General features: G+C 43.5%; 1 protein-coding gene across 1 annotated transcript in view; it reads right to left on the bottom strand.

Annotated features, from left to right (window-relative positions):
• The window catches only part of LOC106600634 (phospholipid-transporting ATPase IA), a 172312-nt gene that overhangs the window by 28496 nt on the left and 122416 nt on the right, over window positions 1–21400 (bottom strand). Inside the window, exons 10-12 of the mRNA XM_082973546.1 lie at window positions 17128–17250; window positions 6303–6381; window positions 3939–4000 (exon numbers count right to left, since the gene is read on the bottom strand). Coding sequence (XP_082829672.1) covers window positions 3939–4000; window positions 6303–6381; window positions 17128–17250 — 264 coding nt within the window. The remainder of the gene's footprint in view (window positions 1–3938; window positions 4001–6302; window positions 6382–17127; window positions 17251–21400) is intronic.

Raw genomic sequence — 21400 nt, 5'->3', positions numbered from 1 at the left:
TCGTGGAAGAAGGGCCTTGGTCAGGGAGGTGACCAAGAACCCGATGGTCACTCTGACAGAGCTCCACAGTTCCTCTGTGGAGATGGGAGAGACTTCCAGAAGGACAACCATCTCTTCAGCACTCAACCCATCAGGCCATTATGGTAGAGTGGCCAGACGGAAGCTGGAATCCTCAGCAAAAGGAACATGACAGCTCGCTTGGAGTTTGCAAAAAAAGGCACCTAAAGGACTCTCAGACCATGAGAAACAAGACTCTCTGGTCTGATGAAACCAAGATGTATCTCTTTGGCCTGAATGCCAAGCACCACGTCTGGAGGAAACCTGGCACCATCCCTACGGTGAAGCATGGTGTTGGTAACATCATGCTGTGGGAATGTTTTTCAGAGGCAGGGTCTGGGATACTAGTCAGGATTAGGATTGCAAAGGGTCGGACCTTTCCAGTAAATATCCAGCATTTTTCCGGAAATTTTCCATGAGAAGTTAAGCCCTGGAATTTGTGAAATTTTTCTTAAATTTATCAAGAAAGTTAGGTTATAACAGTGAACCTTTTTTGTGGGATACACAAGGCAATTCTAGGTCTTGTGGCATATTTTGGTCAAACTGTCCCCAATTCAATGGAATTGCAACCCTCTGCATGCACAGTTCATTCTTCCATCACGTGTGCAGTGCACTCTTCCATCACATGTACAGCTGATTCTCAAGATCTTGCACACTAATGAGACGCTACTGAGCCCACACTACTACACTGTCTGAGCCAAGGACTACATGCTTTCTGGTAAGTTTTGATTACAATACTGGGTGGGGTGAATATATTTTATATGACAAACATGGTTCTTTGCTAACTAGTAAATAGTAGTCTACAGCAAAGTGTGTTTAAATCATCTCTAACTTGGTAGCAAAATCTAACTAGCAGAAATTGTTAACATGTGGGTTTTAGCTTTAGCTGTTTCCAAACATGTTTAATTTTAAAACATTTATCTTACAAAGGAGTTGTTTAATCTAACTGCTTAACTATTCATCTGTACATGGAATTGTATTTGTTTTAAAAAAAAATCTTTACAGGAAAATGTGGAGGCATTTCACTGCAGCTAATATAGAAGGAAAAGCTGTGTACATTTGCAAATACTGTGCCAAATCATATGTGAAGAATGCAACAAAAATGCAGAATAATCTGGCCAAGTGCATAAAGTTTCCTTAGCGGTCACAACAAGCAACCTCTGACAAAGGTCCCTCTACTTCTATTCGAGGTGAAAATTATGAATCAGACACCTTATCAATAGCAACAGCTCATGGTCCTCCTGGAATCAGAAGTTTTTTGACTCAATGGAGGAACATAGACAGAGAAATGCTGATGAATGTCTTGCTCGAACTGTGTATGCAACTGGTTCACCTCTGATGCTCACAGGCAATGTGTATTGGAAGAGATTTCTGAATGTTCTTCACCCAGCATACACCCCTCCAACCAGACATTATTTATCTACTCATTTGCTGGATGCAGAGTTCAACAGAGTTCAAGTGAAGGTCAAGCAAATCATAGAGAAAGCAGACTGTATTGCGATCATCTCTGATGGGTGGTCAAATGTTCGTGGGCAAGGAATAATTAACTACACCATCTCCACCCCTCAACCAGCATTCTACAAGAGCACAGACACAAGGGACAAGACACACCGGTCTCTACATTGCAGATGAGCTGAAGGCAGTCATCAATGACCTGGGACCACAGAAGGTATTTGCAGTGGTGACAGACAATGCTGCGAACATGAAGGCTGCTTGGTCTAAAGTGGAGGAGTCCTACCTTCACATCACACCCATTGACTGTGCTGCTCATGCATTGAATCTGCTCCTCAAGGACATCATGGCACTGAAAACAATGGATACAATCTACAAGAGAGCCAAGTTAATGGTTAGGTATGTGAAGGGTCATCAAGTTATAGCAGCAATCTACCTCACCAAGCAAAGTGAGAAGAATAAGAGCACCACATTGAAGCTACCCAGCAACACCCGTTGGGGTGGTGTTGTCATCATGTTTGACAGTCTCCGGGAGGGGAAGGAGTCTCTCCAAGAAATGGCCATATCACAGTCTGCCGATATGGACAGCCCTATCAAGAGGATCCTCCTGGATGATGTATTTTGGGAGAGAGTGGTAAACAGCCTGAAACTCCTGAAACCTATAGCAGTAGCCATTGCACGGATTGAGGGAGACAATGCCATCCTGTCTGATGTTCAGACTCTGCTTGCAGATGTAAGAGAAGAAATCAGTACTGCCCTGTCCACTTCACTGTTGCTCCAAGCAGAGGAAACTGCAGTCCTGAAATACATCAAAAAGTGTGAAGACTTCTGCCTGAAGCCCATACACGCCGCAGCGTACATGTTGGCCCCAAAGTATGCTGGCAAGAGCATCCCGTCTGGTGCAGAGATCAACAAGGCCTATGGTGTCATCACTACCGTGTCTAGCCACCTTGGCCTGGATGAGGGCAAGGTTCTTGGCAGTCTGGCGAAGTACACTTCCATGCAAGGGCTTTGGGATGGAGATGCAATATGGCAATCGTGCCAACATATCTCATCAGCCACCTGGTGCAAGGGACTTTGTGGATCTGAGGCTCTTTCCCCTGTTGCCTCCATCATCCTCTAAATCCCACCAACATCAGCTGCCTCAGAGGGCAACTGGTCCTTGTTTGGGAACACACACCAAAGCACGCAACAGGCTGACCAATACAAGGCTTGAAAGGTTGGTGGCCAATTGGGCAAATTTGAGGCTTTTTGAGCCTGACAACGAGCCATCCTCAACAAGGTTGGAAAGTGACAGTGAAGATGAGGCCTCAGAGTCTGATGTTCAAAGTTGGACATTGAGGAGGTCCAGGGAGAAGACATAGAAGCCTGAGAGGAAGACAACCAAAGCTTTAGTTTCCAGACTATCATTTTACAGATGTATGTTGAAAACGTTATTGGGATATGTGATGGATCATTGGGGGTTATTCAATATTCCCTTTCTTTTGATGTTCAGTGAAATCATCCCATGTGAAGAGTCAACTCATTTAATTAAAGCTCAATTCGTAACTAAGTATTTTTTTTTTTTTTCTATTGGAAGGATTGAATCATTTGCAGTTATGTCTACTTATGATAAGGTAAAAGGTTTATGTTTCTGTCTCCATATGATATGGCAAATATATCCAATGCAAAAAACATCTACATTTAAATGGTATTAATATTAATTTGCATATATTTCCGTTAATTCCCATATATTCCCGTTAATTCCCATGGAAAGTTTCCACCTCTGAATATTCCCCAAAATGTGCAACCCTAGTCAGGATCAAGGGACAGATGAATAGAGCGAAGTACAGGGAGATCCTTGATGAAAAGGACCTCAGACTGGGGTGAAGGTTCACCTTCCAACAGGACAACGACCCTAAGCACACAGCCAAGACAATGCAGGAGTGGCTTCGGGACAAGTCTCTGAATATCCTTGAGTGGCCCAGCCAGAGCCTGGACTTGAACCCGATCGAACATCTCTGGAGAGACCTGAAAATTGCAGTGCTGCGACGCTCCCCATCCAACCTGACAGAGCTTGATAGGATCTGTAGAGAAGAATGGGAGAAACTCTGCAAATACAAGTGTGCCAAGCTTGTAGCGTCATACCCAAGATGACTCGAGGCTGTAATCGCTGCCAAAGGGGCTTCAACAAAGTATTGAGTAAAATGTCTGAATGTGATATTGTTATTTTTATAGAATTTTTTTATAAATTTGCAACATTCCTAAAAAACAGTTTTTGCTTTGTCAATATGGGGTATTGTGTGTAGATTGATAAGGGGAAAAATATGTTTTAATCAATTTTAAAATAAGGCTGTTACGTACAAAATGTGGAAAAAGTCAAAGGGTCTGAATACTTTCTGAATGCACTATTTAAAGGGAAAAAGGTGCCATTTTAGATGCGTACTTACTGTATAAACCATATTGCCTAAGAGGAGATAGTACGGGGTCTTTCCGTTTCCAAAGACTGTATCTGTGAAAAAGATCAACATGAAAAGCTTTTAGATGTATGGTCATGTCCCTCTTCACGACTCCTCCCAATTCGGACCAGGGCCGTGTTAAGAAAAATAATTCAATTAGACCAGGGGGAATTATGTGAAATCTCTGCTATGGATAAAACAACCCAGATAGCAAACCAGGGCATTGAATGTGTCTGCATCCCAATGGCACCCTATTCCCTATACAGTGCACTACTTTTGACCAGAGCCCTATGGGCCCTGGTCAAAAGCAGTGTACTATAAACAGAAAAGACCGCAGACTGTGAGTACAGTACTCTGTACATTACTCTGTACTCTGTAGCATAATGCCCCATTAGAGCACGCAGTGGGATGTAACCCTGGACACTGGAGTAAAACGGCACTGTTGAGTTGCCGTCCTGTGTGTGTGTGTGTGTGTGTGTGTGTGTGTGTGTGTGTGTGTGTGTGTGTGTGTGTCAAAACATGTCCATTGCATATGGTTGATGGAGCAACCTGATGGAGCAATCAGGAAGCAGTCTGGACTATGGTTGACATGACCCAATTTTCCTGGTTATTATTGGAAACAAAAACAAGAATTACTCCAGTAATCTTTGACAAATAGAATTAGTCTAATAATCTTTGACAAATAGAATTAGTCTAATAATCTTTGACAAATTAAGCATTCAAATAAAAGCAAACTGCTACTCAAATACCAGTAAAGGAATGGGTCAACCTTTGAACAGTTTAAAATAATGTAGCTCCTTGATTGTACTGGAAGTATTTACCTTAACACTCCCTAATTTATGAGTGCCTGCCAAGTGAATAAAATGTACATGTAAATAAAACATTTTCCTCCAAATTCAACACATGGGTGTGCTTGGGGAGAGTGTTAGAGCGGGAGAGAGAGAGAGGGAGAAAACAAGAACGAGAGAGGGAGAGAGTCTGGCTCCCCTTTGCTTCCTGCTAGTCACATGCCTATGTGTGTGCTGAGGCCTTGCTGACAACCTGTCAGTCAGACTGAAGGGGCTTCTCTCTGGGCTTTGTTTGGAGAGCAGGCCCAAGCCTGTGTGGTCCTCTGGGTCCAGCAGCCAAGACTACATAGACTCAGAGGTCCCCATTCTCTCCGTGTGAGCTGAACAGTGTAACTTAAAAGTGTCTGTGTATATGTACAAGTGTGTGTGTGTGTGTGTGTGTGTGTGTGTGTCCGTGCGCCTACGTGTGCACACACTTTTATGTTCAAGCATGCCAATGTTTATAATTCATGAGGCTAGTGGGTAAAAAGAAAAGTAATCAAGACAAGGTATGTGTGTTGACTGAATCCCACTCCACCCAGAGCCTGTAGAGACTAGAAATCCTGCCTCAGTCCCAAATAGCACCCTATTCCCAATATAGCACACTACCTGGTCAAAAGCAGTACACCATACACCAGGGATCATTAACTATACTGAACAAAAATATAAACGCAACATGTGAAGTGTTGGTCCCATGATTCATGAGCTGAAATAAAAGATCCCAAAAATGTTCCATACGCACAAATGTCCAACAGAGCTGTTGCCAGATAATTTTACGTTCATTTCTCTACCATAAGCCGCCTCCAATGTTGTTTAAATAATTTGGCAGTACATCCAATCGGCCTCACAACCGCAGACCACATGTAACCATGCCAGCCCAGGACCTCCACATCCGGCTTCTTCACCTGTGGGATTGTCTGAGGAGTATTTCTGTGTATAATAAAACCCTTTTGTGGCGAAAAACGAATTCTGATTGGCTTGGCCAGGCTCCAAAGTGGGTGGGACTATGCAAGTCATATGAAATCTATTGATTAGGGTCTAATGAATTTATTTAAATTGACTGATTTCCTTCTATGAACTGTAACTCAGTAAAATCTTTGAAATTGTTGCATTTATATTTTTGTTTAGTATAGATTCAGCTGTGGGACAATTATTTTCTTCATAGGATGGTTAGGGGCCAGAACATAATTACAAATAATTTCTAGACTGCAAATTGACCGCAATAATCCCAAACAGATGTAATATTTGACTAAAACACAATTATTTCAAACCTTGCTTACATTTGTACACGATCACTTACAGTAGTATATCTCTCTATTATGCGTGGGAATACTTTGGAACAGATTTCCCAAAAATCACTTCGAGCTGATTTGCTTCTTTTATAAAAAAATTAAAAAAAATGCTCCACGGGCTGCCAGTTGGGAAACCCTGCCATATACTGTAGCAAATAGGGTGCCATTTGGGACACACCTTAAAAGAAAGATGAGTCTCTGGCAGGTTAGGGTTAGAGTCTCTGGGAGGTGCTTACCGTGCTGGAAGGCTAGGAGGGGGACCCAGAAAAGGATGACAGAGTGGAAGAGGCCATTCAGACAATGGGCCCAGAAGACCTGCAACGAGGGGGGAGAGAGGGATGGAGGAGGGAGGGGGTTGGGTGGGTTGGTGGGTTCCAGGGTGAAAGAAGGAGAGAAAAAGCATGAGAAACCCGGTTGCTGACTGAACTTGCCTAGCGACCCCTGACCTGGGCTCTTTGTCCTGGCTCAGCACTCGGCTAAGTGGCGGTTTTGTAGGGCCTCCCGTCTGAATGGCCACCCCGCTGACAGACACTTTGTATATCCTCCTGTGTGTTGGCGCAGTACTGGAGGAGAGAGGGTGCAGGGATGTGTGTAGGTTTGGTGTGTGTGTGTGTGTGTGTGTGTGTATAGGTTTGGTGTGTGTGTGTGTGTGTGTGTGTGTGTGTGTGTGTGTGTGTGTGTGTGTGTGTGTGTGTGTGTGTGTGTGAGCATGCAAGTCGGGTGTGCTATGTCAGTGTGATGGTTTGTGGTGGGGGGTAGTTTTCCTTTACTGTAGACTTCAGCAATTTCAAAAGTCTTTCATATGTGAATTTAAGATGGCACAAAAATAAATGAAGAGCAGAAAGCAGAAATCAATCTAAAAACACAGAGAAGTTTGAAGTGGATTAACTTGTTTTTACGGTAATTAATAAGAAGCTGGAAAAGTAGGAAAACAGTAGTGTGTGTGTGTGTATATATGCGTTGTGTGTTTCCACACAGGCTTGGAAACAATATGTGTGCGTTGTTGGTGTGTGTTTGGACCTTGGATGAGATGTTTAAATCAATAGTCCTTTTTCCAAAAACACTGTTTCAAATGTACATTATGCACAGATGTCACCAAACACAACACTAAAGGGTGATGTAGCATGAAATGGCCGTGTAATCAACCCTGCCAAAAAAGTCTGTATTCATGCCCCCTTGCACCCCTACCCTGCTCCATTCACTGCTCTGTTATTCCTAAAAGTTTTAAATAGATTTTTATAAAACAGCAAGGAGCACATTCTGAGTTGGGGGAAAATATCTGTTTAGTCTCTCAATATTTGTCACGCCCTGACCATAGAGAGCCCTTGGTTCTCTATGGTGTTGTTGGTCAGGGCGTGACTAGGGGGTGTTCTAGTCGATTCATTTCTATGTTTGGGATTGAGTATGGTTCCCAATTAGAGGCAGCTGATTATCGTTGTCTCTAATTGGGGATCATACTTAAGGTGTCCCTGTTCCCACCTGCTTTTGTGGGATATTGTTTGTGTTAGTATGTTTAGCACTATGGCTTTCACGTTCGTATTATGTTTATTGTTTTTTTTTGTAGTTTCCCTATGAAATAAAGTATGTGGAACTCAACTCACGCTGCGCCTTGGTCCGCTCATTACGGCAATCGTGACAGAATATCCCACCAAGCAAGGACCAATCAGCTTGTTATGGAGGTAAAGGAGTTTTGGACATGGGAGGAAATAATGGGAGGATGTGAGACCCTTCCTTGGAAGGAGACACCAAGGAAGATAGAAGGACAGCGACGATGCCGGGGTCCGCGGCCACAGAAACCCCAAGATTCTTATTTTTGGGGGGGCACATAGGGTGGACGGCTGAGCAGCGGAGAGTGCCAGAGCCCGAATGGGAGTCGGTGGAGGAGTTCAATGAGGGGTACCGGGGTGTTAGCGAGGAACATGCTGCAGCGCAGGCGTGCTGAAGTGCGTGTCAACAGTCTGGTGCCACCTGTGCTGGCTCCACACATCAGGCCCCCAGTGCGAATCCCCAGTCTAATACGTCCTGTGCCTGCTCCCCGCACTCGCCCTGAAGAGCGTGTTACCAGTCCGGTGCAACCTGTACCGGCTCCACGCACTAGGCCTCCAGTGCGCCAGCCCGGTACGTCCTGTGCCGGTTCCTCGCACTCGCCCTGAAGAGCGTGTCATCAGTCCAGTGCCACCTGTGCAGGCTCCACGCACCAGGCCTCCAGTGCGCCTCTCCAGCCCGGTACATCCTGTGCCGGCTCCCCGCACTTGTCCTCCAGTGACAATCAATGGCCCGGAGCTTCCAGTGACGGTCAACGGCCCGGAGCTTCCAGTGACGGTCAACGGCCCGAAGCTTCCAGTGACGGTCAACGGCCCGGAGCTTCCAGTGACGGTCAACGGCCCGGAGCTTCCAGTGACGGTCAACGGCCCGGAGCTTCCAGTGACGGTCAACGGCCCAGAGCTTCCAGTGACGTCCACGGCCCGGAGCTTCCAGTGACGGTCCACGGCCCGGAGCTTCCTGCACCGGTGCCATGGCAGGAGCCTTCCTCTGCGCCGGTGCCCAGTCCAGGCATGGCGTCCAGGCATGGCGTCCAGTCCCGCTCCATGGCAGGAGCCTTCCTCTGCGCCGGTGTCCAGTCCAGGCACGGCGTCCAGTCCCGCTCCAAGGCCGGAGCCTTCCTCTGCGCCGGTGCCCAGTCCAGGCATGGTGTCCAGTCCCGCTCCCTGGCAGGAGCCTTCCTCTGCGCCGGTGCCCACTACAGGCACGGCGTCCAGTCCCGCTCCAAGGCCGGAGCCTTCCTCTGCGCCGGTGCCCAGTCCAGGCATGGCGTCCAGTCCCGCTCCATGGCAGGAGCCTTCCTCTGCGCCGGTGCCCAGTCCAGGCACGGCGTCCAACCCAGCTCCATGGCCAGAGCCCTCCTCTGCGCCGATGCCCAGTCCAGGCATCCAGTTCCGCTCCAAGGCCAGAGCCTTCCTCTGCACCGATGCCCAGTCGAGGCATGGCGTTCAGCCCGGCACCATGTCCGGATCCGGATGCAGGGGCGACCCACACCGGAGCCGCCACCGACACTAGTCCACCCCCACCCTCCCCATTTGGTTTCAGGTTTTGCGGCCGGAGTCCACACCTTTGGGGGGGGGGGGGGGGGGGGGGGGGGTACTGTCACGCCCTGACCATAGAGAGCCCTTGGTTCTCTATGGTGTTGTAGGTCAGGGCGTGACTAGGGGTTGTTCTAGTCGATTAATTTCTATGATTGAGTATGGTTCCCAATTAGAGGCAGCTGATTATCGTTGTCTCTAATTGGGGATCATACTTAAGGTGTCCCTGTTCCCACCTGCTTTTGTGGGATATTGTTTGTGTTAGTGTGTTTAGCACTACGGCTTTCACGTTCGTATTATGTTTATTGTTTTTTTTTTGGTAGTTTCACTGTGAAATAAAGTATGTGGAACTCAACTCACACTGCGCCTTGGTCCGCTCATTACGACGATCGTGACAATATTTAAACTTTTTAATACATTTTTGGCAGGATACAAGACCAATTTAATATCACACTTCTGTAAAAAGCACTCGTCAACTTCATAAAATTGGTCTATAAAAACACAATTTCTTATTTTAGACAAATTATAAAACCGACCTCCTTATTGAAGTTAATGCGTTTTTGCCAAGGCAGCAGCTACTCTTCCTGGGGTCCAGCAAAATTAGCAATTATACATTTTAAAAACATTACAATACATTCATAACAGATTTCACAACATATTAAGTGTGTGCCCTCAGGCCTCTACTCTATTACCACATATCTATTACACAAAATCCATGTGTATATGTGTGTATGTTATTGTGTGTTTGTATGCATATGTCTATGTTTGGGTTGCTTCACAGTCCCCGCTGTTCCATAAGGTGTATTTTTATCTGTTTTTTTTATCTAATTTTAATGCTGGCATGAGTTACTTGATGTGGAATAGAGTTCCATGTAGTCATGGCACTATGTAGTACTGTGTGCCTCCCATAGTCTGTTCTGGACTTGAGGACTGTGAAGAGACCTCTGATGGCATGTCTTGCGGGGTATGCATGGGTGTCAGAGCTGTGTGCCAGTAGTTCAAACAGACAGCTCGGTGCATTCAACATGTCAATACCTCTCATATATAAAAGTAGTGATGAAGTTATTCTCTCCTCCACTTTGAGCCAGGAGATATTGACAATGTTAGCTCTCTGTGTACGTCCAAGGCCAGACGTGCTGCCCTGTTCTGAGCCAATTACAAAATCCCTCTTTGAACAGTAGTCCAGGTGTGACAAAACTAGGGCCTGTAGGACCTGCTTTGTTTATAGTGCTGTTAGGAATGCAGAGTAACACTTTATTATAGACCGAGTTCTCCCCATCTTAGCTACTGTTGTATCAATATGTTTTGACCATGACAGTTTATAATCCAGGGTTACTTCAAGCAGTTTAGTCTCCTCAACTTGCTCAATTTCCACATTATTCATTACAAGATTTAGTTGAGGTTTAGGGTTTAGTGAATGATTTGTCCCAAATACAATGCTTTTAGTTTTTGAAATATTTAGGACTAACTTATTCCTTGCAACCCATTCTGAAACTAATTGCAACTCTTTGTTAAGTGTTGCTGTCATTTCAGTCGCTGTGGTAGCTGACGTGTATAGTGTTGAGTCATCTGCATACATAGACACACTGGTTTTACTCAAAGCCAGTTGCATGTCGTTAGTAAAGATTGAAAAAAGTAAGGGGCCTAGACAGCTGCCCTGAGGAATTCCTGATTCTACCTGGATTTTGTTGGAGGCTTCCATTAAAACCTGTTGGGGATAGGGGGCAGTATTTGCACGGCCGGATAAAAAACGTACCCGATTTAAACTGTTTACAGCTCTTGCCCAGAAACGAGAATATGCATATAATTAGTAGATTTGGATAGAAAACACAAAAGTTTCTAAAACCGTTTGAATGGTGTCTGTGAGTATAACAGAACTCATATGGCAGTCAAAACCCTGAGATAAATCCTAACAGGAAGTGGAAATCTGATGTGTGGAATCACTTCAAACCTTTGCCATTGAAACACACAGTGAGTTAGGATTAATTTTTCCACTAGATGTCAACAGTCTTTACAAAGTGGTTTGAGTGTTCTCCTGTAAAAACTGACCGAACGAGAGGCCTGGAAAGTTGGTCATAGGCGGATGGCCATGTCTACTATGACGCGCATGCGTGTGGGGACCCTTTCTTTCCGAAACGTTTTATAAGACAATGCAATCGTCCGCCTTGAATATTATTGAAGTTCTGATTGAAAAAGGCCCTAATGACTTATGCTATACAACGTTTGACATGTTTGAACGAAAGTAAATATAATTTTTTTGCTCTTTCGTGGCGACAAGTCCCGCGGGCTTCGGTACATTTTGAGTAGCCTACAGAACGCGCTAACAAGAAGGAGCTATTGGGACATAAATTATTAACTTTTTCGAACAAAACTACATTTGTTGTGGACCTGGGATTCCTGGAAGTGCCTTCTGATGAAGATAATCAAAGGTAAGTGAATATTTACAATAGTATATTTGATTTTAGATGGTTCCAAGATGGCGCTAACATGTATCGCCTAGCCTATTTTTCTTAGCATAGCACCTCATTTATTGCAAAGTGTGATTTCCCAGTAAAGTTATTTTGAAATCTGGCAATGCGGTTGCATTCACGAGATGTTAATCTATAATTCTTTGAATGACAATATTATAATTTACCAATGTTTTCGAATAGTAATTTTGTAAATTGTAGCGCTGATTCACCAGTCCCGCTCCATGATTCACCAGTCCCGCTGATTCACCGGCAGCATTTGAGGGAAAATATTTTCTGAATTTCACCACCACTGTAAAATGCTGTTTTTGGATAGAAATATGAACTTGATAGAACAGAAAATACATGTATTGTCTAACATAATGTCCTAGGAGTGTCATCTGATGAAGATTGTCAAAGGGTAGTGCATAATTTTAGCTGGTTTTCTGCTTTTGGTGACGCCTGTCTTTAACAAAACATTACACAAAGCTATTTTCAATGTACTGTCCTAACATAATCTAACTTTATGCTTTCGCCGTAAAGCCTTTTTGAAATCGGACAACGTGATTAGATTAAGGAGATGTTTATATTTCAAAGGGTGTAAGATAGTTGATTGTTGAGAAATTTAAATTATTCGATTTATTCTGTTTTGAATTTCGCGCGTTGTATCTTGTCAAGCAATCCCGTTAACGGGATCCGAACGGGAAGGGGTATCCCCAACAGGTTTTAAAGGCTTCCATTTGTTGGAGGCTTCCTTTAAAGAACACACTCTGTGTTCTGTAGGACAGGTAGCTCTTTAACCACAACATAGCAGGGGGTGTAAAGCCATAACACATACGTTTTTCCAGCAACAGACTATGATCAATAATGTCAAAAGCCGCACTGAAGTCTAACAAAACAGCCGCCATCAACTTCTCTCAGCCAACCCTCAGAATTTGTGTAAGTGGTGTGCTTGTTGAATGTCCTTCCCTAGAAGCGTGTTGAAAGTCTGTTATCAATTTGTTTACTGTAAAATAGCATTGTATCTGGTCAAACACATTTTTTCCAAAAGTTTACTAAGGGTTGGTAACAGGCTGATTGGTCGGCTATTTGAGCCAGTTAAGGGGGATTTCCTATTCTTAGGTAGGGGAATAACTTTTGCTTCCCTCCAGGCCTGAGGGCACACACTTTCTAGTAGGCTTAAATTGAAGATATGGCAAATAGGAGTGGCAATATTGTCCGCTATTATCCTCAGTAATTTTCCATCCACGTTGTCAGACACCGGTGGCTTGTCATTGTTGATAGACAACAATAATTCTGTCACCTCTTCCACGTTTCCTTTACGGAATTCAAAATTACAATAATTTGGTCAGATATACTTGGATGTGTAGCGTCGGAGATTGTTGCTGGCATGTCTTGCCTAAGTTTGCAAATCTTGCCAATGATAATGATAAAATCATTAAAGTAGTTGGCAATATCAGTAGGTTTTGTGATGAATGAGCCATCTGAGTCAATGAATGATGGAGCCAAGTTTGCCTTTTTGCCCCAAATTTCCTTTAAGGTGTTCCAAAGCTTTTTACTATCATTCTGTATATCATTTACCTTTGTTTCATAGTGTACTTTCTTCTTTTTATTCAGTTTAGTCACATGATTTCTCAATTTGCAGTACATTTGCCAATCGGTTGTGCAGCCAGACCTATTTGCCATCTCTTTTGCCTCATCCCTCTCAACCATACAATGTTTTAATTCCTCATTAATCCACAGGGATTTAACCTGTTGGGGCTAGGGGGCAGTATTTTCATGGCTGGATAAAAAAACGTACCCGATTTAATCTGGTTACTAATCCTACCCAGTAACTAGAATATGCATATACTTATTATATATGGATAGAAAACACCCTAAAGTTTCTAAAACTGTTTGAATGGTGTCTGTGAGTATAACAGAACTCATTTGGCAGGCAAATCCCTGAGACATTTTCTGACAGGAAGTGGATACCTGATGTGTTGAATTACCTTTAAGCCTATGCCATTGAAACACACAGGGGCTGATTAATGTTTTGGCACTTCCTATTGCTTCCACTAGATGTCACCAGCCTTTACAAAGTGTTTTGAGTCTTCTACTATGAGATCTGACCGAACAAGAGCCTTGGAACGGTGATGGCCGATTAGACTCTGGCGCGCGAGGTCATGTTGGGTACCCTCGTTCCAATACGTTTTAAAAGAGAATGCATTAGTCCACCTTGAATATTATTCATGTTCTGGTTAAAAAAGGCACTAATGATTTATGCTATACAACGTTTGACATGTTTGAACGAACGTAAATATATTTTTTTCCCCTCGTTCATGAAGTGAAGTCCGGCGGGCTTAGATCATGTGCGAACAACACGGAGCTTTTTGGACATAAATGATGAGCTTTTTTGAACAAAACTACATTCGTTATGGACCTGGGATTCCTGGAAGTGACATCTGATGAAGAGAATCAAAGGTAATGGATTATTTACATAGTATTTTCGATTTTAGATCTCTCCAACATGGCCGTTTGTCTGTATCGCAAAGTGTATTTTTCTGGGCGCAGTGCTCAGATTATTGCAAAGTGTGATTTCCCAGTAAGGTTATTTTTAAATCTGGCAAGTCGATTGCGTTCAAGAGATGTAAATCTATAATTCTTTAAATGACAATATAATATTTTACCAATGTTTTCTAATTTTAATTATTTAATTTGTGGTGCTGACTTGACTGCCGGTTATTGAAGGGAAACGATTTCCTGAACATCAACGCCATAGTAAAACGCTGTTTTTGGATATAAATATGAACTTGATAGAACTAAAAATGCATGCATTGTCTAACATAATGTCCTAGGAGTGTCATCTGATGGAGATTGTCAAAGGTTAGTGCATCATTTTAGCTGGTTTTATGGTTTTGGTGACGCCTGTCTTTGAATTGACAAAACATTACACACAGCTATTGTCAATGTACTCTCCTAACATAATCTAACTTTATGCTTTCGCCGTAAAATCTTTTTGAAATCGGACAACGTGGTTAGATTAAGGAGATGTTTATCTTTCAAAGGGTGTAAGATAGTTGTATGTTTGAAAAATTTGAATTTTGACATTTATTTGGTTTCAAATTTGCCGCTCTTGAAATGCACCTGCTGTTGATAGGGTGCACCACGGGGGGCACGCTAGCGTCCCACATAGCCCCAAGAGGTTAACCATTTTTACAGTCATTTTCTTAATAGGTGCATGCTAACTGGGATAACAAATTTCAGAAATGTGTCAAGTGCAATGTCTGGTTGCTCGTCATTACACACCACAGACCAACAAATATTCTTCACATCAACAACATTGGAATCACTACAAAACATATTGTATGACCTCTTATACACAATATTATGCCCAGCCTTTGGAACTTTGATATGGCTAGTATATTGTGATCACTACATCTGATGGATGTACCCCTCACCCCCCCATCTCTGTGGTTCAATGTGTGATAGATTATCTCCAATGTTACAATTACATGTTTAAACCCAATTAGCCTCAACTGGCAAGTAGCCTACAACTTTCCCCCCCTGTCCCTGTCCCTGCCTCCCCCACCCCTACCCCACCACACATCACCCTCCTCACTCTGCCCCAACACAACCCAGTGTGGAACAACAACCCCACCTCACATCACCATCCTCACTTTGCCCCAACACAACACAGTGTGGAACAATAAGCCTTTACAAATGCCCAGCACCCCAATGAATGCTAATTAAATCAATAAATGTTCATAATCATTTGTCATAGTGAAGCCTCACTCCCCTCCCCCCACCGCTGTATCCCGGTAGGTTGCTAAGAACTCTGGCATGAATGCCGGCCTGTCCATGTCCGTGCCCTGGCTAAAAGATTCGGGCCCATTGTGCGGTACCTAATTGCTTAAAAAAGCATGAAAGGATGTCGTTTATATCGGGCCAAATATTTCCTGTCCTTCCTCTTTAATGCTGTTGCGCAGAGCAAGGGAGGAGAGGAGGGAGTGGGGGAAGAGTAAATGGAGGAAAATGGCAGTGTAATTACTGGGGGCCACATCGGGGGACTGAGGTTTATTAGAGTGACTTAAGTGTCAGGAAAATGCAATTAAAAATGAAAGGGGACACAGTGGTGCAGGCGGCGACGCCTGAAATATTTCACACCCTTCCCCGGCCCGCTCTCTCTCACCTCCTCAACACAAATGCCTTTAATTCGCTCAGACAGTATCTGTTGCGTGCAGAAAGAAAGGGGTTTCGGGCAAATTCCTGCTGGATTTTTGCACCTTGCCTCGGGCCATGCAGCATTGAAATTTATCGGAGGGAAAGCGTGGACAGGCCAGTGAAAACACCACGGTGACCTGGACAAGTCATTATTACAGGGCTTTAGCAAGGAGTCAAACGAAAATGGAAGAAAACCAATTTGAATCAACAAGTCAGTTTTTTGACAGTCTTGATTTGCAGGGCGACTTGAAACCACAAAACTGAGACTACGGCCTGCCTTGCACAATGTCACCCTGCTATTCCCTGGAGGGTCATATAACACTTGGTCATATGGAGCCCTTCTCTCACCCAAACAGAAATAAAAGCTGTGAGAGGGACATGCCGGCTGAGGTCCATGGGTCAACTCTAACTGTGAGGTGACTGACACCATGCAGACTAACTCTCTGGGGAGAGACCAGTAGACTGGGGTTATCTTATTTAAAGTACTTAGGCTAAACCAGCCTGACCAGGCAGAAGGCCTCCAGTTCAAACAGCCCCTTGCTTAAAAAACAATCATAATTTTCCACAGTTTATGCCATCACATCCTCACAGCAGAGCACACTCTCTCCCTTTAACCTTCCCCCTCCTCCACCCCTCTCTCTGGCCCACTATCTCCCCATGTCGCCCCTGACCTCCATGGCCACTCGGGCTTTAATCTGTCTCCATGCGGCACTAACCGGGTCTCCACGCCTGTAAAGTAAGGGGGCTAGGTGTGCCGTGGATGGGGGGTTAAAGGCCGTAGAAGGGGGGCAGGCGTGGAGAAGGGGAGACATCTTTGTTAACAGACAGCAGGGGAAAGCTAACGGACAGCACCCCCCCCCCCCCAATAGATAGAGAGACAGGCAGGCAGACACCCTCTGACCACTGCACCTGGTAAGACTGGTGATCATTATGTGGAGAGACCCCACGCGTAAGACACAGACTAATTGGGGCAGATGCGCAGATTCACTCTCTGTCATTAGACTGACCTAAAATCAGTTTGGAGCATTTCGGAGCTTATCAAGTCTCCATTGTGTGTAAAGGATGTCAATTTGGAGACAGAACAGAGGTTAGAAGAAAGAAAAAAACGCCTGGTTGATTGCAGTCTTATATCTCCCTTTTTGTTTGTTGGTGCTAAGTAAACCTTAGTAAACCTATTTAAGCTTAGAAAATAGTTAAGAATTTACTACACTATGAATGGAAATGTGGCCCAGACAAACAACATGAGGGGTAAAAGTGGAATGACAGAAAATGAAGGAATCGTTGAGACAATGTTCCTCTAACGTTCAGACACAAACAGACACATGACCTACCTTGGTGTTGAAGCCCATGGCATTCTGGGAGGTTTTGTAGAGTTCCGGGTACTTCAACATGTTCTCTTTCCTGCATGAGCGTTCAAATATTCCCAGAGTGAGAGGAGGCAGAGCGGTGAAAATCTAAACACACAAACACACATGTCAAATTAAACCACACTGTTTTGCATTGTTCAACATTTCCCATCACAAAACCAAGAAGTGAGGATAAAGGTAGTAAACTCAAAGGCCCAGTAGACTCAACTAACGGCCTGTTAGCAAAGACGCTATCAGATACAATTTTGGATGGGAAAACAGTCTTATCGTTCCTCAGTGAGTAACCTAATGAAAGCCAGGCTTTTCATAATCACAAGGACCTTCAAGATATAATTTATTCCATTACTGCATTAGTGAAAACACGGACACTAATGATGTCCTTTTCGGCTAAGTATTTGCCCCCTTTCTGATTTTCAAAATGTTTGAATATTTTGGACACTGAATTTGATCAGATCTTAAACCAAAACATAATATTGGATAAACACAAATAACACAATATATTAATACTTTTTTCATTTATTTAATAAACAAAGTTATGCGACACCCAATGCCCCTGTGTGAAAAAGTTAATGTCCCCTTACACTCAACAACTGGTTGTGCCGCCTTTATCTGCAATGACTGCATCCAAACGCTTCCTGTAGTTGTTGATCAGGCTCACATCGCTGTGGAGGAATTTTGGCCCACTCTTTCATGTAGAACTGCTTTAACTAAGCAACATTTGTGGGTTTTCGAGCATGAACTGCTCGTTTCAGGTCCTGCCACAACATCTCAATTCAGGATTAGATCTGGACTTTGAACTTAAATGTGTTGCTTTTCAGCCATTCTGATGTAGACTTGATTGTGTGTTTAGGATCATTGTCTTGCTGCATGACACAGCTGCGCTTCAGCTCACGGATGGATGACCTGACATTCTCCTTTAGAATTCTCTGATACAGAGCACAACCAGTTAAAGGTGGCACAACCAGTTATTGAGTGTAAGGGGGAATTACTTTTCCACAGAGGGGCATTGGGTGTAGCATAACTTTGTTAATTAAATAAATGAAATATGTATCAACATTTTGTGTTATTTGTTTACTCAGGTTCCCTTTATCTAATATTAGGTTATGGTTGAAGATTTGATAACATTCTGTGTCAGAAATATGCCAAAAACAAAGAGAATCAGAAAGGGACAAATACTTTTTCACGGCACTGTATACAGTGCATTCGGAAAGTATTCGAACTCCTTGAATTTTTCCATATTTTGTTACGTTACAACCTTATTCTAAAATGGATTACATATTTTTTTCCTTCAATCTACACACAATTCCCCATAATGACAAAGCAAAAACAGGTTTTTAGAAAAAAAATACATAAGTAGTCAAACAATTTGCTATCAGACTCAAATTTGAGCTCATGTGCATCCTGTTTCCATTAATAATCCTTGAGATGTTTCAACAACTTGATTGTACATGATTTGGAAAGGCACACACATGTATATATAAGGTCCCACAGTTGACAGTGCATGTCAGAACAAAAACCAAGCCATGAGGTCAAAGGAATTTTCCGAAGAGCTCAGAGACAGGATCGTGTCAAGGCACAGATCTGGGGAAGGGTACCAAAACATGTCTGCAGCATTGAAGGTCCCCAAGAACACAGTGGCCTCCATCATTCTTAAATGGAAGAAGTTTGGAACTACCTTGACTCTTCCTAGAGCTTGCCGCCCAGTCAAACTGAGCAATCGGGGGAGAAGGGCCTTGGTTAGGGAGGTGACCAAGAACCGATGGTCACTCTGACAGAGCTCCAGAGTTCCTCTGTGGAGATGGGAGAACCTTCCAGAAGGACAACTATTTCTGCAGCACTTCACCAATCAGGCCTTTATAGTAGAGTGGCCAGACAGAAGCCACTCCTCAGTAAAAGACACATGACAGCCCGCTTGAAGTCGCCAAAAGAAACCTAAAGGACTCTCAGATGAGAAGCAAGATTCTCTGGTCTGATGAAACCAAGATTGAACTCTTTGACCTGAATGCCAAGTGTCACATCTGGAGGAAACCTCCCTACGGTGAAGCATGGGGGTGGCAGCATCATGCTTTGGGGATGTTTTTTAGCAGCAAGGACTGGGAGACTAGTCAGGATCAAGGGAAAGATGAATGGAGCAAAGTACAGAGAGACCCTTCATGAAAACCTGCTCCAGGACCTCAGACTGGGGCGAAGGTTCACCTTCCAACAGGACAACGACCCTAAGCACACAGCCAAGACAACGCTGGAGTGGCTTCGGGACAAGTCTGTGAATGTCCTTGAGTGGCCCTGCCAGAGCCCGGACTTGAACCTGATCCAACGTCTCTGGAGAGACCTGAAAATTGCTGTGCAGCAATGCTACCCATCCAACCTGACAGAGCTTGAGAGGATTTGCAGAGAAGAATGGGAGAAACTCCCTAAATACAAGTGTGCCAAGCTTGTAGCGTCATACCCAAGAAAACTCAAGGCTGTAATCACTGTCAAAGGTACTTCAACAAAGTACTAAGTAAAGGGTCTGAAAACTTATGTCGATGTGATATTAGAGGTTTTTTATTTTGTATAAATTTGCAAACATTTTAAAAACCTGTTTTTGCTTTGTCATTATGGGGTATTGTGTGTAGAACAATTGAAATTATTTTAGAATAAGGCTGTGATGTTACAAAATGTGGAAAAGGTCTGAAAAGAAACAGTTTGCTTACCATGGGCCAAACAATACCAAGAAAAGTATCAACAATAAGATACAATTCATCCTGTCCATTAGCAAATTATTTCTACACTAGATGTTAAAGTCACCACGCCTCCATCTTGGCACTCCCTCACCATTGTAAAAGATATTTTGGAAGCTATAGAAATGCATGTTTTAATGTCTACATGTTTATTCTATTACAGACACCTTAATGCATACTTTTAAATAATATTATGTGATCTAAACATATAAATAAAAAAAATATCTAAAAACATTTTCCTTAAATATTTTTGTCGTTGTTGAGATTACTAATGTTACTGTCCCCATTACAACAACAAAAATACTTAAATATATGTAATTGAAATACTGTAGAATTCCATTCATTCCTATGAAGGTCTACTTACTACTTTGGAGTGCCAATATGGCCAATCAGTGGCTTCAAAGCCTCTCATATACATCATTGCCCATCATTGCCCATCATGCCCAGTTCATCCCACATTTGTGAACATTGTAAACTGTTTTTTGTTTTGTAAACAGTGAAATCCCCCAAAAATGTTGCTTATCATTTGCATTGATTGCCATATGCTGAAGTTATGACTTGCCCTGATTCTATTGAGTGGAGGCTGTCGAGCGTGTAGCACTTTTGGAGTTTTATTTTGATTCGACACACTCCATTCATATTCAAAAGACATCTCAGACGAACATCTGCGACGCCCTTGACTAGTTAGCAGGTATTTTCGTGGAGCAAGTGTAATTTCTATGTGGTGTTGTAATGTTTCACTCTGCAGCAGCTACTGAGAGAGAGAAAGAGAATGAGAGAGAGGAATGAGAGAACAGAGTGAGAAGTGTCAGTATTGTATATCTGGGGGACTCTTCGAGTCAGTGGTGTGAGTTCCCCACTGGCCCATCTGCAGGCTCCAGACTGCAGGCTGGGGCTGGTGGGATGCAGGAGGACGTGCTCCACTGCATCGTTTCTCATTCAGGGTGCCAAGCATTGCCATTGAGGGGCGGATTCGGGCCACTGCCTCCAACAGACTCCCACAGAGCTGGTGGAATTTCCCTGCATTTTAGGTAAAGTGAAAAAATAGCCCACCCCCCCATACACTGTTGCTGGTTTAAAATGTTGGCAGTTTACTGAGCAATCTCAAAAACAGCCAGAGCGGTGACTATGTTCTAATTTCTTGGTCGACGATGAAATCACTTCCATTAGCGTTCCGTCAACGGTGTGCGGGCACTTCTCTCCTCTCACTTCCCTCACTCGCTTTTGTTTATGAACTTGGGTATATCTTTAATAAAAGGTGTAAAGCTACACGTCAACTCCTTGAAACCCAAACAATGTACTATTCACATTTTTTGTTGCAGTATTAAAATACACATTCTTTCCACCCGTTCACTCATTTCATTTGACAGACAGGAAACATAGGTTCATTAGATCCAAAACCGAACCCTGTGGGACATCAGTTGCCCAGAGCTGGTTGTGTGCTGCTCTATTCAACCTGCTCCTTTATCATTCACAAATGACCACCTTCACTAACTACACTCTTTGGGGGCATGCAA

The sequence above is a fragment of the Salmo salar genome, chromosome 03 (assembly GCF_965601325.2).
Source record: "Salmo salar chromosome 03, fSalSal1, whole genome shotgun sequence".
NCBI classification, from domain to species: Eukaryota; Metazoa; Chordata; class Actinopteri; order Salmoniformes; family Salmonidae; genus Salmo; species Salmo salar.
This window is presented reverse-complemented; position numbering and strand designations above follow the sequence as displayed.